Source organism: Staurois parvus, unplaced genomic scaffold (genome assembly GCF_062004578.1).
Source record: "Staurois parvus isolate SC_StPar_1 unplaced genomic scaffold, SC_StPar_1.0 ptg000422l, whole genome shotgun sequence".
Lineage (NCBI taxonomy): Eukaryota > Metazoa > Chordata > Amphibia > Anura > Ranidae > Staurois > Staurois parvus.
This window is the reverse complement of record NW_028318218.1, coordinates 7,279,607-7,300,916: the sequence shown is the minus strand read 5'-3', so window position 1 is coordinate 7,300,916 and position 21,310 is coordinate 7,279,607. Positions and strand designations below refer to the sequence as shown.

Sequence of the window (21,310 nt, the reverse complement as noted above, 5' to 3'; positions counted from 1 at the left end):
GAAAGGACTGCCAATAACCAGTAAGTCTGTTTACATTTGATCAGCTGTGATTGGACACAGCAGATAACATGGTAAAAGGCCATTGTAATAGCCCTATACTGCGATCTGTGATCAGCTATGTCCAAAGAGCACATCAGTCACAAAGAGAACCCAATGCACGGCCCAGGGGCTGTGAGAGGCGAGGTTCTGGGAGGATGTCCATGGACACGGACATCTGGGAGGATGTCCATGGACATCCTCCCAGAACTGGAGGACAACGCTGTAGCTATCTTTCGGCTACAGCGCAGTCGGGAAATGGTTAATGCGGGTACTTGTTTGTTTACATTGTGATGTCAGCAGGGAATCCTGATTTTGAGGGAGTGGCAGCCACTGTCTCCTTAACAACTAGTTATCCTTCACAATGAATTCAGATCAGATTTGAAAATTATATTGAATCCTTCTGTTACAAATAAATGAAACGAATGCCGAAGATACAAAATAAATCCCAAAAATTAATCTGTTCGAAATAACGAATATGACATAAACAAAATTCTTCAATTAACAAAAAGAAATAAAAAATTTCAGTTGTGCACATGTCCATATGTAAGAACATCAGCTGAACTGCCCAGAAGGGCATAAGTCCTTTTGGCTGGGAACTTGCACTCCTGGACAAGAACAGGGGCAGCTCCAGACCCCAGACTATTTATGTATTTCCAGCCACCTACTAGGTATCCACCCACTGGGACTGGCTGAGATAACATAAATGTTCAGGTTGCTGGTTTGCCTTTCCAACCCACTACATTACAGAATCCTCCAGAAGTCAGGGGGAAACAATCACACCTGCAACCAGTGAAGTCCAGGACAGCCCAAAGCAATCACAAACAGCACCAATGATTACAGAGGGGGTAAAAAGAACATTTACCTAATCAACCTATCTAGAAGGGTGCTACAGTGAAATGCATCATAAATAATTTTAACAGGCAATTAAAACCCATGGCTTTTATTTAATAATTTAGAAAGCAGTGTTCAAAGATAAATAGCTCTAACTTACTAAAAAGGAATCTTCAGTTATTCAAATTAGTGTGACCTTATAGCTACAGCTATTTTGCACAAATAAAATAAAAAAAATTAAAAGTTGACAAACCTCAGCAAAAATGCTATAAAATATGAATCAATAGGGGCCTGAAGGGTGGGGCATTGAGTGAGTAAAAAAAAAACACGTTGAAAGAAAATGTGGGATGAGTGACCTTGGAAAAGCTCAGGATCTCAGTTCTCACAAAAAGACACTAAGCTACTGTAAGAGTGTTCTCATGGGATATGGGATCCTCAGCTTTCCTAGGATCTAGCAAGACCCACTGATGTCAGTTTTGCTTAGGCAAACCCACTGGAGCCCTGAGAATAAAGGCAAACATTTTTTTTATAGTTTTGGACAGAGTGAAGATGGATTAGAACACCTGTGAGGTTTTCATTGCTACCTCCACCATTAGGGAAATGCACCCTCGATTTGTCCTGTTTACAAATACCACCAAAAGTGAAAGAAAAGCAATGACAGTCACCACTCGCTCACCGATCAGTGGTCATGTGATCAGGCTTAATTCTCGGGCTTAGAACTAGTGGGGAACAACTGCATCATCACAGCGATGCTGCAGAATGAAGGTGATTTTGTATATTCGTTTTTTTCGGAACCCTGCAATTCTCATTTATTGCAGCATTTGATAGCAGGGGGTGGAGGCAGCCACATAAGCTGAACTTTCATTGTGGTTTAAGGTCCACTTTAGAGGTCCATTTCTTTTCCTTAAAGCGGAGTTCCAGTTGAAAAAAAAAATAAAAGTCAGCAACTACAAAAACTGTAGCTGCTGACTTTTAAAATACAGACACTCACCTGTCCCGCGATCCAGCAGTGTCCTCACCACGCCTGGTTTCACCAGTCATCTTCTCTCTCTGGAGCTGACATCTTCAGTGTGGGCACCCGGCTGTGACAGCTTGTGCCTTCACATCCAGGTGCCCACTGTGCATGCGTGAGTAGCGCTGCACTTTGTGATTAGCCCCATAGTCTTCTGGGACCTGTCACATGTCCCAGAAGACTATGGGGAGGAAGGGGGGAGGACAACTTCTGTTTCCTATCGCCTTAGGCGATCACAGCGGAAGTGGGAGTGGGTTCCTGTCAAATTTGGGTACCCACTTCCCAAAGGTGCCAATCCTTAATGGGGAGCGGGGGACAAAGTCTTAAACCGGAACTTCCCCTTTTGGGTGGAGCTTCACTTTAACATCTCTCATCATGTTTCTAGGTAACAAAGAGCTCTTTTTGGCACAGGAACAGGTCCAGGATATCTGAAAAAAGGTTCCTGAAAGTGGTTGTAAACTCTTACATATACCCACTGAAGTGACTAGTTTCAGTTGATACACCAATCCTCCTACATAAGTTGTACTTTTTTTTTATCTTCAGCCCTCTCTTCTTTAAAGATACCTAAAGCACACATTTTGCACAGCATACCATAGTGTAATCTGAGATCTGAGTGGAGATAATGAACACACCCCTTTACACAGTTGCATAAGGAAACATGCACAGTTGACACTGTGTGCTGTCCATCTCCTGGGATTGTCCAGTTTCAAGTTTGACTGTCAGAAGTGACTCATGCAGATAGCAGACAAATGAGAGACATAAGTCACACTAGTGCTTTGAGCTGAGGCTAGTACACATGAGCTTTGCTCATTTTTCATTTCAGAGGTTTAAACCTATGAGCCATTGCACCATAAAAACTACAATAAACACTGTAATTTAGCTTTCCCTATTTACTCCAAAGCATGTTAATTAAATGGTGAAATGTCACCAAAATGTTTCTGCTCTACACATTTTTTTAAAACAAAAACTCCCACTTTTTTTCATCACTAATTGTAATCCTAGATGCGGGGCATAAATCCACCAATGAAAACATTTTCCAGTAAAGATCACCCCTTTACCACATCTGAATTTGTATGGGTTCTCTGTGTTTTTATTTTTTTTATACTATAAATGCAGAGACAAATGATATAACACTTTATAGAGTACATTGTACCATTCCCATCAGTTCCTGCCCCTGAGGAGCTTGCAATCTCATTCCTGGTTCACAGACACACGTATATATCCACAGACAGAAACTGTAGCCAGTTAACCTACCAGTATCATTTGGAGTTGTGGGATCCTAGAAAAAAAGCACTTATATACAGTCATGGCCGAAATTGTTGGCACCCTTGATATTTCTCCAGGAAATCATGTATTTCTCACGAAACGTATTGCATTAACACATGTTTTGCTATACACATGTTTATTCCCTTTGTGTGTATTGGGACAAAACAAAAAAAGGGAGGAAAGAAAGCAAATTCGACATAATGTCACACAAACCTCCAAAAATGGGCTGGACAAAAGTATTGGCACCCTTTCACAACTGCGGATAAATAAGAATGTTACAAGCATGTGATGCTCCTGTAAACTCACCTGGGGCAAGTAACAGGTGTGGGCAATATAGAAATCACACCTGAAAGCAGATAAAAAGGAGAGACGTTCACTTAACCTTTGCATTGTGTGTCTGTCTGTGCCACACTAAGCATGGACAACAGAAAGAGGAGACGAGAACTGTCTGAGGACCTGAGAACCAAAATTGTGGCAAAATATCAACAATCTCAAGGTTACAAGTCCATCTCCAGAGAACTAGATTTGCCTTTGTCCACAGTGCGCAACATTATCAAGAAGTTTGCAACCCATGGCACTGTAGCTAATCTCCCTGGTCGTGGACGGATGAGGAAAATTGATGAAAGATTGCAACGCAGAATAGTCCGGATGGTGGATAAGCAGCCCCAAACATGTTCCAAAGACATTCAAGCTGTCCTGCAGGCTCAGGGAGCATCAGTGTCAGCGCGAACTATCCGTCGACATTTAAATGAAATGAAACGCTATGGCAGGAGACCCAGGAGGACCCCACTGCTGACACAGAGACATAAAAAAGCAAGACTACAGTTTGCCAAAATGTACTTGAGTAAGCCAAAAGCCTTCTGGGAAAACGTCTTGTGGACAGATGAGACCAAGATAGAGCTTTTCGGTAAAGCACATCATTCTACTGTTTACCGAAAACGGAATGAGGCCTACAAAGAACAAAACACAGTACCTACGGTAAAATATGGTGGAGGTTCAATGATGTTTTGGGGTTGTTTTGCTGCCTCTGGCACTGGGTGCCTTGACTGTGTGCAAGGCATCATGAAATCTGAGGATTACCAAAGGATTTTGGGTCGCACTGTAGGGCCCAGTGTCAGAAAGCTGGGTTTGCGTCCAAGATCCTGGGTCTTCCAGCAGGACAATGACCCCAAACATACGTCAAAAAGCACTCAGAAATGGATGGCAAAGAAGCGCTGGAGAGTTCTGAAGTGGCCAGCAATGAGCCCAGATCTAAATCCCATTGAACACCTGTGGAGAGATCTTAAAATTGCTGTTGGGAAAAGGTGTCCTTCCAATAAGAGAGACCTGGAGCTGTTTGCAAAGGAAGAGTGGTCCAAAATTCCGGGTGAGAGGTGTCAGAAGCTTATTGATGGTTATAGGAAGCGACTGATTTCAGTTATGTTTTCCAAAGGGTGTGCAACCAAATATTAAGTTAAGGGTGCCAATACTTTTGTCCAGCCCATTTTTGGGGTTTTGTGTGACATTATGTCATATTTGCTTTTCTGCCTCTGTTTTATATTTGTTCCAATACATACAAAGGGAATAAACATGTGTATAGCAAAACATGTGTTAATGCAATACCTTTTTTGTGTGAAATACTTGATTTTCAGGAAAAATATCAAGGGTGCCAACAATTTCGGCCATGACTGTATCTTGCAAGTGGGAAAATTAGGCCAGGACTGCAGCACTACTAGGCAACAGTACTGACCCTATATCCATGTTGCTGTCATATTGCTTAATTAAATTGTATCTAAATACCAAACTTTTTATTTGTTTTAAATAGTGTAAGGAAGGGGCAGGACCTCTGTCAGGTTTTTTTTTTTTTTGCTATCTGTGTCCCTGCTGAGATTCCCCCTCTACTTGTGTTAGTAACCATTGTCACTGGGACTGAAAGTGAGGGAAAATATAACATTTTGAATTGTTACAAGAGCAGAAATATAGGGCAAATCTTCCAATGGAGATAGTTGTTCAGGTGACAACTAAGATGGGACTCCTTTTACTTTAGAGCAGCCTTTCTTAACCTTTTCAATACAGAGGAACCCCTCAAATAACTTTCTTATATCAGGGAACCCCTGCTAAAAATGACTATTTACAACTCACAATACATTAGAGTGATGAGCAGTGGGAAGAACACTCCTTAAACTTGTGGTCATTGGGAAGATTTACCCCCTTAGAGATAGCTAAAAAGATCAATGGTGTCAGTGGGAACATATCTGAGAAGCACACATCTCTAATTGCTCAAGGAACCCCTGGCAACCTACGGAGGAACCCTAGTTGAGAAACCTTGCTTTAGAGAGATCTTACAGTTGGTCATCAACACTAGTAGAGTAAAATTCTCATAGCCATACTAGGTAAGGGGGACTTCCATCACTTTGGAGAGATTTCTTCTCACTTCCTCTTGTGTCTATAGGAAAGGAAATGTAGGGAAATATCCTCAATTAAAACACAGATGCTAAAAAGGCTTGGCAGAGTTTTAACTCATACCTACTCTTTAAGGAAAATAGTTTGGCTTTTGATATACTATGAAAAGGACCTTGCAATAGCAACTAATGTTGAGCGATTATGTATAATACTGTGTATTTGCATAATTTTAGGTCTCAAGTTCGAAGACTTACAAGAAAGATTTGGCGAGGAGTTCTTCAGCCTTTGCTTTGAGGAGAACGAAAGGGTCCTCCGAGCTGTTGGTGGGACTTTGCATGACTTCTTCAACGGGTTTGATGCTTTGCTGGAACATATTAGGACTTCAATCGGAAGACAAGTGTCTCTGGAATCCCCTTCTTTCCTATGCAAAGAGCTTGCTGATGGGACCCTTGTGCTCAGTTGCTTCCATCTCCATCCCATGGTAGGGTTCGCCATGCTGGGTATGATAAAGGCGGCTGCAAAGAAGATCTACCAGCTTAAAGTTGTGGTGGAACAGATAAACAACGCCAATGAGAATGTGTTTCCTGAAATTATTAGTCCGGGTAACTGTAACACTCTGTATTATAAAATTAAGGAATGTGATAATGCAAATATCACTAAATTACCTCCACATAGATCATCCAGACTTCCGTCTGATTTGAGGATTAGTATCAACACGTTTTGTCGAGCATTCCCCTTCCACCTGATGTTCGACCCAAATATGCTGATTGTGCAGCTAGGAGAAGGACTTAGAAAGTTGATAAAATGTGAAGTTCACAAAATTATGAAGTTTCATGATAATTTTGAAATAGTATCCCCGAAAATCATCTGTACCTTTGAACAGGTCCTCCTGAGACTATCTACACCCTTTGTCATACGGAATATTCTAGATTCTTCCAGTGTGGAGAATACAGACAAGGTAAGGGTCTCCAGATTTTAATGCTCATTTACTGTAAGTAGCACAAATTGTTATTCACAAATTCTGTGTGTGTATGCTGGGTTGAACAAGTGAACGGGGGTGGGGGGGCATGTTTTTCCCTCTAAATAAATTTATTTTTTTCAAAATCAGAAATGATAAAAATTGCATGTGTCTGGCAATCTAAAATGTTGATGTCCAAACTGGAGTCAAAATTTTAAGTAACACGAGGAAGGATTAAGAACCTAGTCTTGAGTTTTTATTGCTGTCTGTAACCCTGTTTGATAGGATCACTTTAACTTTCTGTCTAGAAGACTATTGTCACCAAGACAGAAAATGAAGAAAATCCAAATGTTTCAGTGTTCACCAAAACAGGAAGTGAGGGGAAATTTCCTAATTGGTACACCTGTAAGTAAATCATCCTAATAAAGACACACAAAGAAACAAATATCAGACAAAATGCTTCCCTATTGGTCTAAAAATAGAATAAATATTTTGGAGTTCAACATTAAAGAGTAACTTCACTGCATCTGAGCATCACAAACCACAAACACGATTGAATTCATTTATAATATTCAAAGCAAACTCACCCCTTCATCCCGATCTCCATGCTTTATTTTGATGAGAAATTACTTTGAAAACCAGCCCCAAGCATTTCTGGCTGTGGCCATCTTGAGTAAAGGCAGATGATTCATGTAGGATTTACTCCCTGGAATCCATCTGCCCTTAGCTCAGGTACAGTGTGATTAGCTGAAAAGACACCTCCACCCCTCCGGAAGACTCCTGGGATGTATGACATCATTTACCTAGACCTGGATACCAGGAATTAACTGTAAAAATGCAAACAAAATATTTAAAACAAGTAAATATATTATACCTTACTATCTATTTATAAAGGCTAGCAACATACGGATTTAAAATAGTCATAAGGATTTAAAATACTACTGATCACAGTAATTGTGATAGACCCAATTGGGATAGGGGCTTTTGGAGGGGACTGCAGGCTAGCCTTCTCCCCAGTAGCAGGCCAATACAGTGGAGCTCTTAACTTCAGCTGAAGTGCTGGCAGCGGGGCAGAGTACCGCCAGTCTCTGCCCATACACAGTCAATGTGACAGACCCAACCGGGACAGGGGCTTTTGGAGGGGACTGCAGGCTAGCCTTCTCCTCAGTAGCAGGCCAATACAGTGTAACTCCTAACCCCAGCTGAAGCGCTGACAGCAGGGCAGAGTACCGCCAGTCTTTGCCCATACACAGTCAATGTGACAGACCCAACTGGGACAGAGAATTTTGGAGGGGACTGCAGGCTAGCCTTCTACCTATTGATTTCTTCCAAATGCCGTTTCAGATCACTCCTGAAGTCATGGTCCCATGACAGCCTCCAGTACAACAGCCTAAAGCCGTCATAGCCAAAGTCTTCCATCAGACTGTCATCTGCTGTCCAAGGTCATACTTGGGCTACATGCCAGCGGAGGGCTCTGTAGCTCTCGTTCAGCAGCATTTCTGCCCGGCCCAGCCTGCTTAACTCAGCTGTCCACTCATTGTGTAGTTGTTTCCCCAATAACAGCACTCACACTTTGTACTGAAACCAGTACCTTTCTTGAAAGGAGAGGAAACTTTTTCCTTGGGCGTGCTTCCAGAGCTGCCAGTGGACCGTCATACCATCTCAGCAGGATCTGCACTGGCACTGGTTCTCTGTGCTTCATTTTCATCTCTTGCAGCCTGCTTACAAATTCTTCTTCCATTGCGGCTTGTGTCTGTACCTCTCCTCTTCTGATAACTGGACCTCAGATCCCAGTTGTGGTTTGGATGTCCCAGACTGCAGGAAGCTGCTTGCCACCAAGTGTGACGGAACGCCTGTCACCCTGACTGGGAAATTCCATCAGAGAAGCGCTTCCTCGCTCTCAGCATTGATGCATTGATCACATTGTTGTCCATCATTAGAGAATGATCTGTTCTCTCCATGGGCCATAATCAGGGGGTAGAAGGCTAGCCTGCAGTCCCCTCCAAAAGCCCCTGCCCTGGTTGGGTCTATCACAGTAATATTAAGGGCTTGTTTAAGCCTGCAGTTGGGGGCAATAAATACATGCAATTGAGATGTGTTTTTATGCCCCCTGCCGCTCTAAACCTCAGACATGAAATAAGAACAAAGCATATCCCTCTACTGTGTACTTGTCTATTTGTTTCAATCCAAAGCACTATCATTTCTGTCTGCTGTCCCATTCCTCTGCTTTCTGCATGATTCACTTCTGACACATTTTCCTGATGCCAAGAGGTTACAAGGTGGTAGGAAAAGAATCAGCTCTGTTCCTGTGTGTTGTGTGACGTGCGTGTGTCAGAGTTTTCCTCACTGAGCTCTGCAGTGTGTGATTCCAGCTCTTCCCCTCCCCCCCTGCTTTCTGACAGCTCAGACAAGATTTATACATTCTGGAATTTGAACAAATGTAGAGAAGTGTTTCTACAGATAAACAGGTACAACTTAGGTAGGAGGATTTGTTTAATCTCTGTGTGACACCTGATGCCACTTCATTGGATATATGTGAGGGTTTACATTCATTTTAGGTTGCAAAGGCAGCTGAGCAGGGGTGTACACATGCAACGGCTATAACAATCCCCCCATATCGCACATTGCTGTAGCATGGTCGGTCGGCATTTTGAGGGTTGTTTTAATAATAGAGTTACAAGATTTCCTGGTTGATCTTGATTAAGAAGCACTGGTGTAATGGTCCCAATTGTGTTGCCAAACTTTTATGCAAAATACAAAGAGGTCAGGGTCTAGCGTTCTATCCTGCAAGGGAATCTGGATCACAAGATTGGCTAACCAGCATTACTAAGAATTTGACTGGTAAAATAGTGTGCTTTAAAATCTTAATCTGCCTTAAATGGTGCAGCATTATAATACACATAATCAATTTGTTCAACCCTTACTTAACTGTCCCTAAAGAATTTAGTACATGTGCAAAAAATCTCCTGCATTCGCTAGTATTTTCATTTTAGAATCATATCTGTATCTCAGCCCAACACTGACTTTCTCATACACTGTGGCCATGCCAGGGGCAGACTGACAAATCATGGGGCCCCCGGGCAATAGGGGATCATGGGGCCCCTGTGTCCTTTCCCAAACTCAAAAAAGCCTATGAAAAAGGTACCAGGGGCATTTCATGGGGCCCCCTACTGACCCCAGGCAGTGCCCGAGTTTCCAAATGGTCAGTCCGCCCCTGGGCCATACTACAAAAAAAGCAAAACTGCACAGCACACAAAAAGAACATTCAGCTCTAAACCCTAGTTTTGAATTAGATAGAGAAGGATTAAAACCCTTATCAGGTTTTATTGCTGCACTGGCTTGATTAGGGACATTTCCCCTTATTTCTTATCTGGGTGACATTTTCTCCTAGACAGGATTCAAGGGGAAAACTCTCTAAACGGGACACAACAGCAAAGAAAACTTTTTTCTTTTCTTTTAAGCAGAGTTGGTAAGGCTAGAACTTCCATACGTTTTTAATTGCTGTCTGTGTCAATGTTGGACGTTTCTACTCACTTCCTGACCCACTGATAATCTATACACCATGACAGGAGATGTGGGGAAACCTTCTGAGTGGGGCCACAGAAAGCATCAAATGCTAATGGAATTTTCATCCCTCCAATCAAAAACTAGTAATGAGATACACTTTAAGAGGACATTTTCCTAAATGAGTTCAAGTAAAGGTTTCTCTGTATATTAGCTGCTCAATAGTGAACTGAAATAATGTGTTCTCATAATTATGACCACTATTATGCTAAACAAGTCGAAAGAGATGCAGTTTGTTATTTGGTAATTATTTTGGCTATGCCGGAAATGGCGCACTTGATCATGCTTTGGAAGGTTTACAATTTTCAGTATCATTTCATGCTCGCTTGTTATATTACACAGATTGCTCTTCCATTTACTGAATAAAAGCTTTTACAACATTAATGACTTAAACCAATAGATGAGTCAAATTAAAGAGCAAATTATTCAAATTCAGTACAGCTTAACCTTTGAAGGAAATGCCTTTCACATGAAATGCTATCAGCTAGGTAGTGCCGTGTATTGTGTTGAATGTTTAATTATTGCAAATTAGTGTTAAGCTTAAAGGGAAAGAATCATATTTTATATATACTTTATTTGGTGTGTTCAGAACTAAAAAAATTTTTAATGACAAGTATATATGACTGATATATATATATATATATTTTTTTTTTTTCCTGGACCTCCCCATGTTAACCTACTACGGGTCAGCCCTGCCCTCTCTGACCCCTCCAGGACAACTTCTTTCCTAGCCTATAAGAGCGGTTGTCTCCCCTCACTCGGCGTTCTTTTTTCATCCTTCGCTCCAGACACCTTGAGAAATCTCTCTCCTATAGCCTTCCCAGGTTCAGCCTCTCCTCGGTAAGAAGACCCCTCATTTCGGCTGTAAACCTCCCTGTGCAGTGGGTTCCCTTGGTGCGGGGATTGTTATGCATGTTTTTAATAATTTCTAAGGTTGGGTGATTTACCTGTGAATATATTGGCTAGCTTGTAGTTCCATATCTCAGTACGTTGGTCCATGTCTCAGCAGGTCTGTGGGCTGGCTGACACTTGTAGTCCATATCTCAGCAGGTCTCTGGGCTGGTTGACACTTATAGTCCACATCTCAGCGGGTTTGTGGGCTGGCTGACACTTGTGGTTCATATCTCAGCAGGTCTGTGGGCTGGCAAGCATCTGGGGCTGGTAACCCCCACATTCATGGCAGCTGTGTTTGTTCTGGCTACAGAGCAGGCTAGGTGGTACACGAGCTAAGACAGCAGGCGCTGAACTTCCCAGGTTGCCATGGAGTTGCTGGGATGCTCTGTGACACAGGAAGCAACTGCGTTATCTAGAGGCTGTCTCTCTCTCTCTCTCTCATGTTGCAGCTCTGTGGCTACTGCAGAGGCTGCTGTGTCTCTATGAGCTCCACCTATTTACCTAATCACTCTATTGCTCCAGCCTGGGTCTTTCTGTTGCTCTTTTCCCTCTAGGTTGCCTCAGCTGTTTGCCTGTTTACCTTGGAGGCATGCACATGTATTGTGACTCTGAGATGTGGGTTAGGTTATATTCCCCCTTAGGCTGTTGCTAAAACTTTCAGCTTCAAGCACTAAAGATCTAATGGAGAGGTATTTTTTTCTTTTTCTTTTTTATTTGTTATTTATTTATTTTATTTATTTTTTGCTACTTTGTAAAAGAGTTCTAACTGCATACCATTTTGGAAGAAAGAAGACTCCAGCACGGAATAAAGTGTCCGCCAAGAGCTCGGTCCTAAGCAATCCTGTCTCCTGTTGTACAGGACAAGTTACTTCACCATAACAGTCCAGAGTGGATTAAACATCCACCAAGTGATCGTTCTAGGGCGCCAACACCAGTGGCTCATTGCAGTTGTACGGAAATGGGACGAGGAAAATCTAGTCACCGAAACGCTTCCAAGAAGAGTAAATCCTCTGGCCAGCACAGGAAAAGGTCTTCTACCTCTTTCAGAGGCTCTTCGCCAGCCCACCCTGAAGCGGTGGCTTGTTGGGGCTGTTCAGCTGAGGGATTGCCAGGCAAATTGGTGTGCACAACCTGTCATAGGTAGGGGGAACGTGACAAAGCTGCACATGAACAGCAAGTAAAACTGTACATTAGAAACGCAGCAAAAGGAGTTCTCCACCCAAAAGACAAAAAATAAATAAATATATATATATATATGTCAAACGGATGGAAAATTATGGATTAGAGTTCCCAAAGTAGACACCTCTTTACAGAGATTGGCCAGCCACATAACGTTTCCACTTGAAGGTTCGGTGTGTCTTTTAGGGATCCAATGGACTGCAATATTGATACAGATCTGAAGAGGATGTACAGTGTGGCAGGACTATCCCCTGTGGCCCTCAAACTTTGGGAGGCAGAAATGGAGTTCTGTGGTTCGGGAGAAGTGCAATTCTTCAGAATAGCTGTGGACTTCATTGCTGAAGCAGCAGTGGATCTAGTCAGAATGACAGCAAAGTTAATGGATCACATTGTGACACCAACAGAGCCTTATGGTTAAAGCATTGGTCTGCTGACAGTGACTCTAAACACAGCCTTGGCTCAATTCTGTTTGATGGGAAACCCAATTTTGTCAAGACCTTTAAAGCTGCCATTTAGCAGGTATCCGGTGGGAAGTCAGGCCTTATCCTGCAGGAGAAGAGATGGCAACATCTGTCCTTTCACTCTTTCAGAAGAGTTAAGAATCGTTTCAAAGAAGCCAGGAGTCCAAATCAAGCCAGCCAGTTAGGTCTTCCGACAAAGGACTTCAGAAGGAGTCTTTGCCCAGCCCTCTCAAGTGAGAGCAAAATCGGCTCAATTCAGGAATTCTGTTCTGGGTGGAAGAAGTGGAGAATGCTTGAATTCTGGATATCATCCAAACTGGATATCTGTTAGAATTTACAAAAAGGCCCCTCAGTATTACTTCGGGGGAATTTGGGTACCGATGTGTCTATATAAACTGAAGTGTCTGCACACATATATAAAGGAATTGTTAACACCTTAAGCTATTTTTCCTGTACCAAGACAAGAATGAGGCAAATACAAGTGTTCCTCAGTGGATTTGGCAGGCACCTATCTCCATGCCTCCATAGTTCTGGCTCATTAACGCTTTCTCAGGTTTGCTGTACAAGGGGCACTTTTCCAGTTCGTTCTTTGACATTCAGTCTTTGCACCACTCCCGGAACTTTCACAAGGCTGCTTTCAGCCATCATAGCTGTTCTGAGACTCAGGGGTCTTCAGATATTTCATTACCTCAATGACATCCTTCTCTTGGCCCTGTCAAGGAGTCTTCTGATGGATCACGTGTTTCTAACCTGTAAGAGGCTCAAATGCTTTGGGTGGATAATCAACCATCAAAAGAGTCAACTGCAATCAACACAGTTCCTGCTATATCTTTCTCCCCCAGAAGAAAGTTCAAAAGATCCAAACTCGGACGAGGGAAGTAATGAGCAGGCCTTGCTTATTGGCAAGAGAGTGCATGCAGTACCTGGGCTTTCTCCTATCCACCATCCCAGTTGTTCCTTGGGTCAGATGCTGAAAAAAGAGGTTTCAGTTCAGTGTCCTTCACTAGTGGGATCATCATGTTTTGAACCAGAAGATCCTCATACCAGGTCTGATAGCCCATTTATTAACCTGGTGGATGGTTTTGTGCAATCGGAAGAGCAGTGTCCCTCTCGAGCCTTCAGAACCAGGCTGGTGGGTTGGGGGAGCCCACAGCTTTGATCCCCAGGTTCAGTGTCATTAGAAGAGGTGGACTATACACAGTTCCTATCTGCTTGGAATTAGTAGCTTCCTGATTCACTCTGCTAGCGTTCCAGCATCTGTTACGTGGAAAAGTGGTGAAGGCGCTTTCTGAAAATCGGACTAAAGTGGCTTACCTGTCCTGTCAAGTGGCCACCAGAAGCTTGCCTCTCCTGAGAGCAGCCTGTAAAATCTTCCTTTGAGCAGATGGGAATTTAACCTTTCTTCATACCTCCCAGGGACGGAGAACATTAGTCAGAGTTTTGTAAATCACAGAGAATGAGGCCTCGATTCAAAATTGTTGCGGAAAATGCCTGGGTGACACCAGACGTGAATCTGGTGGTGTCAGCAAGGTAATTTTAGCTTCCCTCTGCTTCTCCTAATTCGGGACCGTGGGCCAAGATGTCCTTTCCAGGCCATGGAGGTTGCGCCTAGTGCACATCTTTCCTCCAATCCCTTTAAGTCTAAGGATTCTCCTGAAGATACAATGCAAAGTGAGGGCAATAATAGCCCTACTCTTTTGGCTGAGCTGACCTTGGTTTACCCTTGTATTAAGGATAAGGCTAGAACAACCAATTCCACTCCCAGTTTGTTTGGATCTCCTGGTTCAGAACGGGGTGTTCAATCTGAACCCCACGAGTTGGAAATGAATAGCTTGGAATTTGAGAGTTAATCCCTAAGACATCTGGAGTTCTCAAAGGGTGTAGTTGACACCTTGTTGCAAGCTAGGAAAACGTAAACTATTTTGACCTTCCATTGGTTTGGAAAACCTATCTTTAGGGTCTCTTTCTGGCAAAAGTTGGAATGCTTCAACTCCCTCGGTATCTAATGTTCTTAAATTCCTGCAAAACAGTTTAAAAGCGGCCTGGCTTATAATCAGTTTCAGATGTAAGTTTCAGTCCTCTCGGTCATGGCAAATAAAAGATGGGCCTTTAATCCTTTGGTCATTCATTTTCTGAAGGCAGCAGTGAAGATTAGATCACTAGTGGGAATCTGTCACTTGGTTTGAATGCCTTGCTGGCACCACCATTTTCCCCAATAACTTTGTTTTCCTTGTTCCATGTGGTTCTGAGGACATATTTCTTGATGGAAATTGCTACCACGAGGAGAGTATCTAACATGTATGCCCTTTTTAGCTAGAGAGCCATACTGCTGGGTCCTCCAAGACAGGGTTATTCTGAGACCGGTCCCAAATTTCTTCCAAAAAATTTCAACTTCATCCCATATAAGTTGGAAGTCCATAAATTTACCTTTTTTGGAAGATGGGTCAGAAGATGAGTGGAAGAAGTTAGATCTGGTTCTTTCATTCTCAGTATATCTGAAATGCACGAAGGACATCCATGAACAAGATGGTTTTTATACCTTTCATCAAGGTCCAAGGAAGGACTTCACAGTACTACCCAAGGTCATGTCTTTGTGGATTGTCAGGACCATTCAGATTGTCTACAAAGTCCTAGGCTTGCCGCCATCTTTGGAAGTGAGAGCTAATTAAACGAGAAGCATCTCAGTTTCATGGGCAGCATACGCTAAAGTGCCAGCAAAGGCAGTTTTACAGGGCAGCAAGCTGGAGCATGGCAAATGCATTTATTTGCCACCACAGAATGAGTATGGCTTTTCCATTGGTGCAGTTATTTTTGAATCTACAGTCTTTGCAGCGGCTGTCAGTAATAGAGGTTTATATGCAGCATTCAGTTTGTCGGTGTCTTGTTTCCCCCCCCCCCTTTGTTCCTTTTGGCATTGCTTGGTACATCCCATGGTAGGCTGACATGAGGAGGTCCAGGAATAGGGAAATTGTATTCCACTCTTACCGTAATTTTCCTATCCTGGATCCTCCTCATGTCAGACGGGGATTCCCACCCAGTCTCCATCGCAGGGAGCGATATGTTGAATGCTGAGTGAGGGGAGACAGCCGCTCTTATGGGCTAGGAAAGAGGTTGTCCTGGAGGGGTCACAGAGGGCAGAGCTGACCTGTGGTAGGCTGACATGGGAAGGATCCAGGAAAGGAAAATTACGGTAAGTATGGAATACAATTTTCCCTAATATATACACACACTATATTGCCAAAAGTATTGAGACACCCCTCAAAATCATTGGATTCAGGTGTTCCAATCACCTCCATGGCCACAGGTGTATAAAATCAAGCACCTTGGCATGCAGACTGCTTCTACAAACATTTGTGAAAGAATGGGTTGCTCTCAGGAGCTCAGTGAATTCAAGCGTGGTACTGTGATAGGTTGCCACCGGTGCAATAATTCCATCTGTGAAATTTCCTTGCTACTAAATATTCCACGGTCAACTGTTAGTAGTATTATAACAAAGTGGAAGAAACTAGGAACTATAGCAACTCAGCCACGAAGTGGTAGGCAACATAAAATGACAGAGCGGGGTCAGCGCATGCTGAGGCGCACAGTGCGCAGAAGTCGCCAACTATCTGCTGAGTCAATAGCTAAAGATCTCCAAACTTTGTGTGGCCTTCAGATTAGCACAACAGCAATGCATAGAGAGCTTCATGAAATGGGTTTCCATGGCTGAGCAGTTGCATTCAAACCTTACATCACGAGTGCAATGCAAAGAGTTGGATGTAGTGGCGTAAAGCATGTCACCACTGGACTCAGTCACGCTTCTCTGTCTAGCAATCCCATGGATGTGTCTGGGTTTGGCAGTTGCCAGGAGAACAGCACTTGTCTGACTGCATTGTGCCAAGTGTAAAATTTTTTGGAAGGGGGATTATGGTGTGGGGTTGTTTTTCTGGGGTGGAACTTGGCCCCTTAGTTCCAGCGAAGGTAACTTTTAAGGCGTCAGCATATCAAGACATTTTGGACAATTCCATGCTCCCAACTTTGTGGGAATAGTTTGGGGATGGCCCCTTCCTGTTCCAGCATGATTGCACACCAGTGCACAAAGCAAGGTCCATAAAGACATGGATGAGCGAGTTTGGGGTGGAGGAACTTGACTGGTCCTGACCTCAACCCAATAGAACACCTTTGGGATGAATTAGAGTGGAGACTGTAAGCCAGGCCTTCTCATCCGACAATAATACCTGACCTCACAAATGTGTTTTTGGAAGAATGATCAAACATTCCCATAGACACACTCCTAAACCTTGTGGACAGCCTTCCCAGAAGAGTGGAAGCTGTTATAGCTGCAAAGGGTGGGCCAACTCAATATTGAACCCCTATGGACTAAAACTGGGATGCCATTAACCACCTCCCGCCCGCCATTTAGTAATATGACGGATGCAAGGTGGTTTTCTCGTTCTGGGAGGACGTCATATGACGTCCTCCGATTCCCACCTCGCATGTGCAGCTCAGGGAGCGTGCAGCATGGGTATCGGCGGTGCACTGTGTCCCTCGGACACAGCGGATCACCGATCACGGAAAGAGCTGAAGATGTCGGCTTGGTCATGTGATCAGCTTGATCAGTCATGTTATTGGCATTTCTCTCCTCTCGAGCTGTCACGCTGACAGAAAATCGTCTCTCCGCGGAGGGGACATGTACACTGATCATCAGGGCACTGATGATCAGTGTGCCCTGATGATCAGTATAGCCCCACCTGTCAGTGTCCATCAGTGCCTTGTGTCAGTGCTCATCAGTGCCTCGTGCCAGTGCCCATCAGTGCCACATCAATGCCACATATCAGTGCCTACCAGTGCACATCAATGCCACATATCAGTACCCATCTGAGCTGCCTTTCAGTGTCACCCATCAGTGCCAGTCAGTGCCACCTATCAATGCCAATCAGTGCCACCTATCAGTGCCGCCTATCAGTGCGCATCAGTGCTAGCTATCAGTGCCTGTCAGTGCCGCCTAACAGTGCCAGTCAGTGCCGCCTATCAGTGCCATATATCAGTGCCACGTATCAGTGCTGCCCTTCAGTGCCCATCAGTGATGCCTGTCAATGCCCATCAGTGCCACCTACCAGTGCCTCCTCATCAGTGCCCATCAGGGCAGCCTCATTAGCGCATATCAGTGAAGGAGAAAAATCACTTATTTACAAAATTTTATAACAAAAAGTAAGAAACTTTTTTTTTTTTTAATTTTCAGTGGTTTTTGGTTTGTTTAAGAAAAAAAAAAAAACCCAGGGGCGATTAAATATTACCAAAATAAAGCTCTATCTGTCACAAAAAAAGATAAAAATTTCATATGGGTTCAGTGTTGCATGACCGCGCAATTGTCATTCAAAGTGTGACAGTGCTGAAAGCTTGAAATTGGCCTGGGCAGGAAGGGGGTATAAGTCCCCTGTAGGCTAGCAGTTAAGGTTCATGTGCGTGTAAAGACAGGCATCTTTGGCAATATAGTGCATGTGTATGTATGTATATATACAGTGTATATATATATATACACACACACATGATACTTTATATTTCTTGCTGACAACAGGTAGTTATTTTCCAAAGTTCAACAGCTCAAGCTAAAATTCTACACACACACACACACACGGCTTGGTTCACACCTATGCATTTTTGTATTGCATTTTGCAGATACGCACTACAGTCCATTTAACATGGTTTCCTATGGGACACATTCACATCTATGCATTTTTCAGCCCTTGCATTTTTGGAAAGGGTCGGGGACTTTTTTTTCAAATGCAACAAAATGTGTTTTTGGTTCAATGGACACACAGCAGAAAGGCCAATAGTTTTGACTTTGAACCCACTTTAATGCGACTTTGATGTGACTTTGATGCAACTTTTTCTTTCTTTTTTTTTGGCTAACAAGAAAGTATAAGAGTTCTGTTCAAGTAGTGCGACTTTGATGTGACTTTACACTCTCTGGCACTCAGGAAACTTCAAAGTCACACCCATCCAAAGTTCGCCCCATCCAAGTAACACCTATATAAAGTTGCATCAAAGTCTCACTCAAGTTGCACCAAAGTCACATCCTTCCAGTTGTGCCAAAGTCACATCAAAGTCACCTCAAAGTGGCATCAAAGATAATACTTTCCTATTGGCAAAAAAAAAATGCAAAACACATCAAAAACACACATTCACACTGGCTGTAAGGCAGGGCCTTCCACAAACCTCAAGGACAGAAGCACAAAATTGTCCAGAATGTGTTTGTATGCTGTAGCATTATCTGTACCCTCCACTGGAAAATATGATCTTAATTATGGTATTTGGAGGGGTGTCCATATACTTGCAGTCTGAACTATTCAGTCATGGAGATGTCAGTGTTCCAAAGATTCCCCAAAAAAATCCACTAGAGGGCTTCCAATGCAGTATTTCTAAACTGTGCAACCTCTTGTAGGTTCTATATATTAAAAATTCAGGCAGGCAGGCAGGCAAAAAGAAAAGCTTGGCTTTTAGAGGTGTCATTGACATGCGGGCAACATTTGAAATATCTCTCTATCATGACAGCAATGAAGGGTAATTAAATTGTGTCCTATCTTGCTGTTAAAGATTGATCTTGGGTAGGTCCACCCAAAATGATAATTTAGTTGTAGGTGAAATCCAGTATGCTCAGGCAGCCCAAGGCTTTTAATATATCTCGGATTTCCCTGCTTCCATGCATATATTACACATCCCAACAAAAAAAAATGTTTTTTTCTTAGTGCTTTGCTTTTTAGACCTGTTCTTCTTGTTTTTTGTTCTTCTGTTACCTAGTTTGCGTTTTTGTGTTGGCAGATACAGTTGTGTTCAAAATAATAGCAGTGTGTTGAAAAAAGTGAATAAAGCACAAAATCCTTCTAATAGCTTTTATTTCCATACACACAAATGCACTGGGAACACTACACATTCTATTCCAAATCAAAACATGAAGAAAAATAGATCAAATTTGTGTTGTTCCTCTAAAAAATTTGAAGAAAAGTGAATATTAGACTGTTCAAAAAAAGAGCAGTGTTTGTATTCTTCTTTACAAACTCAAACATTCACTGTCACCCCACAAGTTTTCTGTTGGATTAAGATCCGGGGATGGGGCTGGCCACTCCATAACGTCAATCTTGTTGGTCTGGAACCAAGATGTTGCACGTTTACTGGTGTGTTTGGGGTCGTTGTCTTGTTGGAACACCCATTTCAAGGGCATTTCCTCTTCAGCATAAGGCAGCATGACCTCTTCAAGTATTCTGAAGTATTCAAACTGATCCATGATCGCTGGTATGCGATAAATAGGCCCAACACCGTAGTATGAGAAACATCCCCATATCATGATGCTTGCACAACCATGCTTCACTGTCTTCACAGTGTACTGTGGCTTGAATTCAGTGTTTGGGGGTCGTCTGACAAACTGTCTCTGGCCACTAGACCCAAAAAGAACAATCTTACTTCCATCAGTCAACAAAATGTTGCGCCATTTCTCTTTAGGCCAGTCAATGTGCTCTTTGGCAAATTGTAACCTCTTCAGCACATGTCTTTTTTTCAACAGTGGGACTTTGCGGGGGCTTCTTGCAGATAGTTTGGCTTCACATAGGCGTCTTCTAATTGTAACAGTACTCACAGGTAACTTTACACCTTCTTTGATCTTCCTGGAGCTGATTGTTGGCTGAGTCCTTGCCATTTTGGCTATTCTTCTATCCATTCGAATGGTAGTTTTTCGCTTTCTTCCACGTCTTTCAGGTTTTGGTTGCCATTTTAAAGCATTTGCGATCATTTAGCTGAGCAGCCTATCATTTTCTGCACTTCTTTATATGTTTTCCCCTCTCCAATCAACTTTTTAATCAAGGTACGCTGTTCTTCTGAACAATGTCTGGAACGACCCATTTTCCTCAGAATTTCAGAGAGAAATGCACTGTAACCAGCATGTACAACATTTGCTGACCCTGGGCCCTCGGGTAGTGCCTGAGTGCCTAAATGGTCAGTCCGCCCCTGCCCAAGCCTAACATTTAAGGCACCAAAAGTATGCAGGCCTGTGTTAGGAGCAACGATATGTAAATGAATTTATCCACTTGAGCTCCAGTGACGTACCCATACGTTGCTGGATTTTGAGCCGTTATACCGGGTTGATGCCTGCAAATGCAGGTACAGATTTTTAGAGCTGACGGTTGGCTCTCTTGTAATAGCAAATGGAGTGGCTAACAAGCTACTTGATTACTAGTACAAGCAGCGAAGGGGACATCCCCTCTTTTGCCACTTTCTGCTTTATCAGAATATCCTGCCCCACCAGGAGTCCCGATCAACCAGCCGACGCTTCCTCCAGCTGATCAAAGAGCCGAACAAAGACTATATTGGCTTTGTTCGGCTCTATGATATAGTAACCCGGAAGCGATGACCTTATATCATTTCTGGTTTATTTTTAAAAAAAGAACAGCATTTGATCACAACGATCTTGGTGTGATTAAATGCTTTTAAGGGCAGGGGAGAGATTTGGGGTCTTGTTGACCTCAGATCTCTTCATAAAGAGTACCTGTCACATGCCTATTACTCTCTCAAGGGATGTTTTAATTCCCTGTGACAGCAATAAAAGTGATAAAAAAAAGTTTTTAAATTGACAATGTAAAAAAAAAAAATGATTTGCCTCCACCCCCCTTTTGTGTGAACGCATGCGTCAAACCTACATGCAGGCAAACAGAGATCACCCCACAAATGTGAGGTATCTCTGCGAATGACAAA

At 42.9% G+C, this 21,310-nt stretch overlaps 1 protein-coding gene across 1 annotated transcript in view; it reads left to right on the top strand.

Moving 5' to 3' along the window:
- GUCY1A2 (guanylate cyclase 1 soluble subunit alpha 2) overlaps nucleotides 1-21,310 on the top strand; it is a 321,813-nt gene that overhangs the window by 134,114 nt on the left and 166,389 nt on the right. Inside the window, exon 4 of the mRNA XM_089687296.1 lies at nucleotides 5,764-6,488. Within this exon, the coding sequence (XP_089543422.1) occupies nucleotides 5,764-6,488 (725 nt within the window). The remainder of the gene's footprint in view (nucleotides 1-5,763; nucleotides 6,489-21,310) is intronic.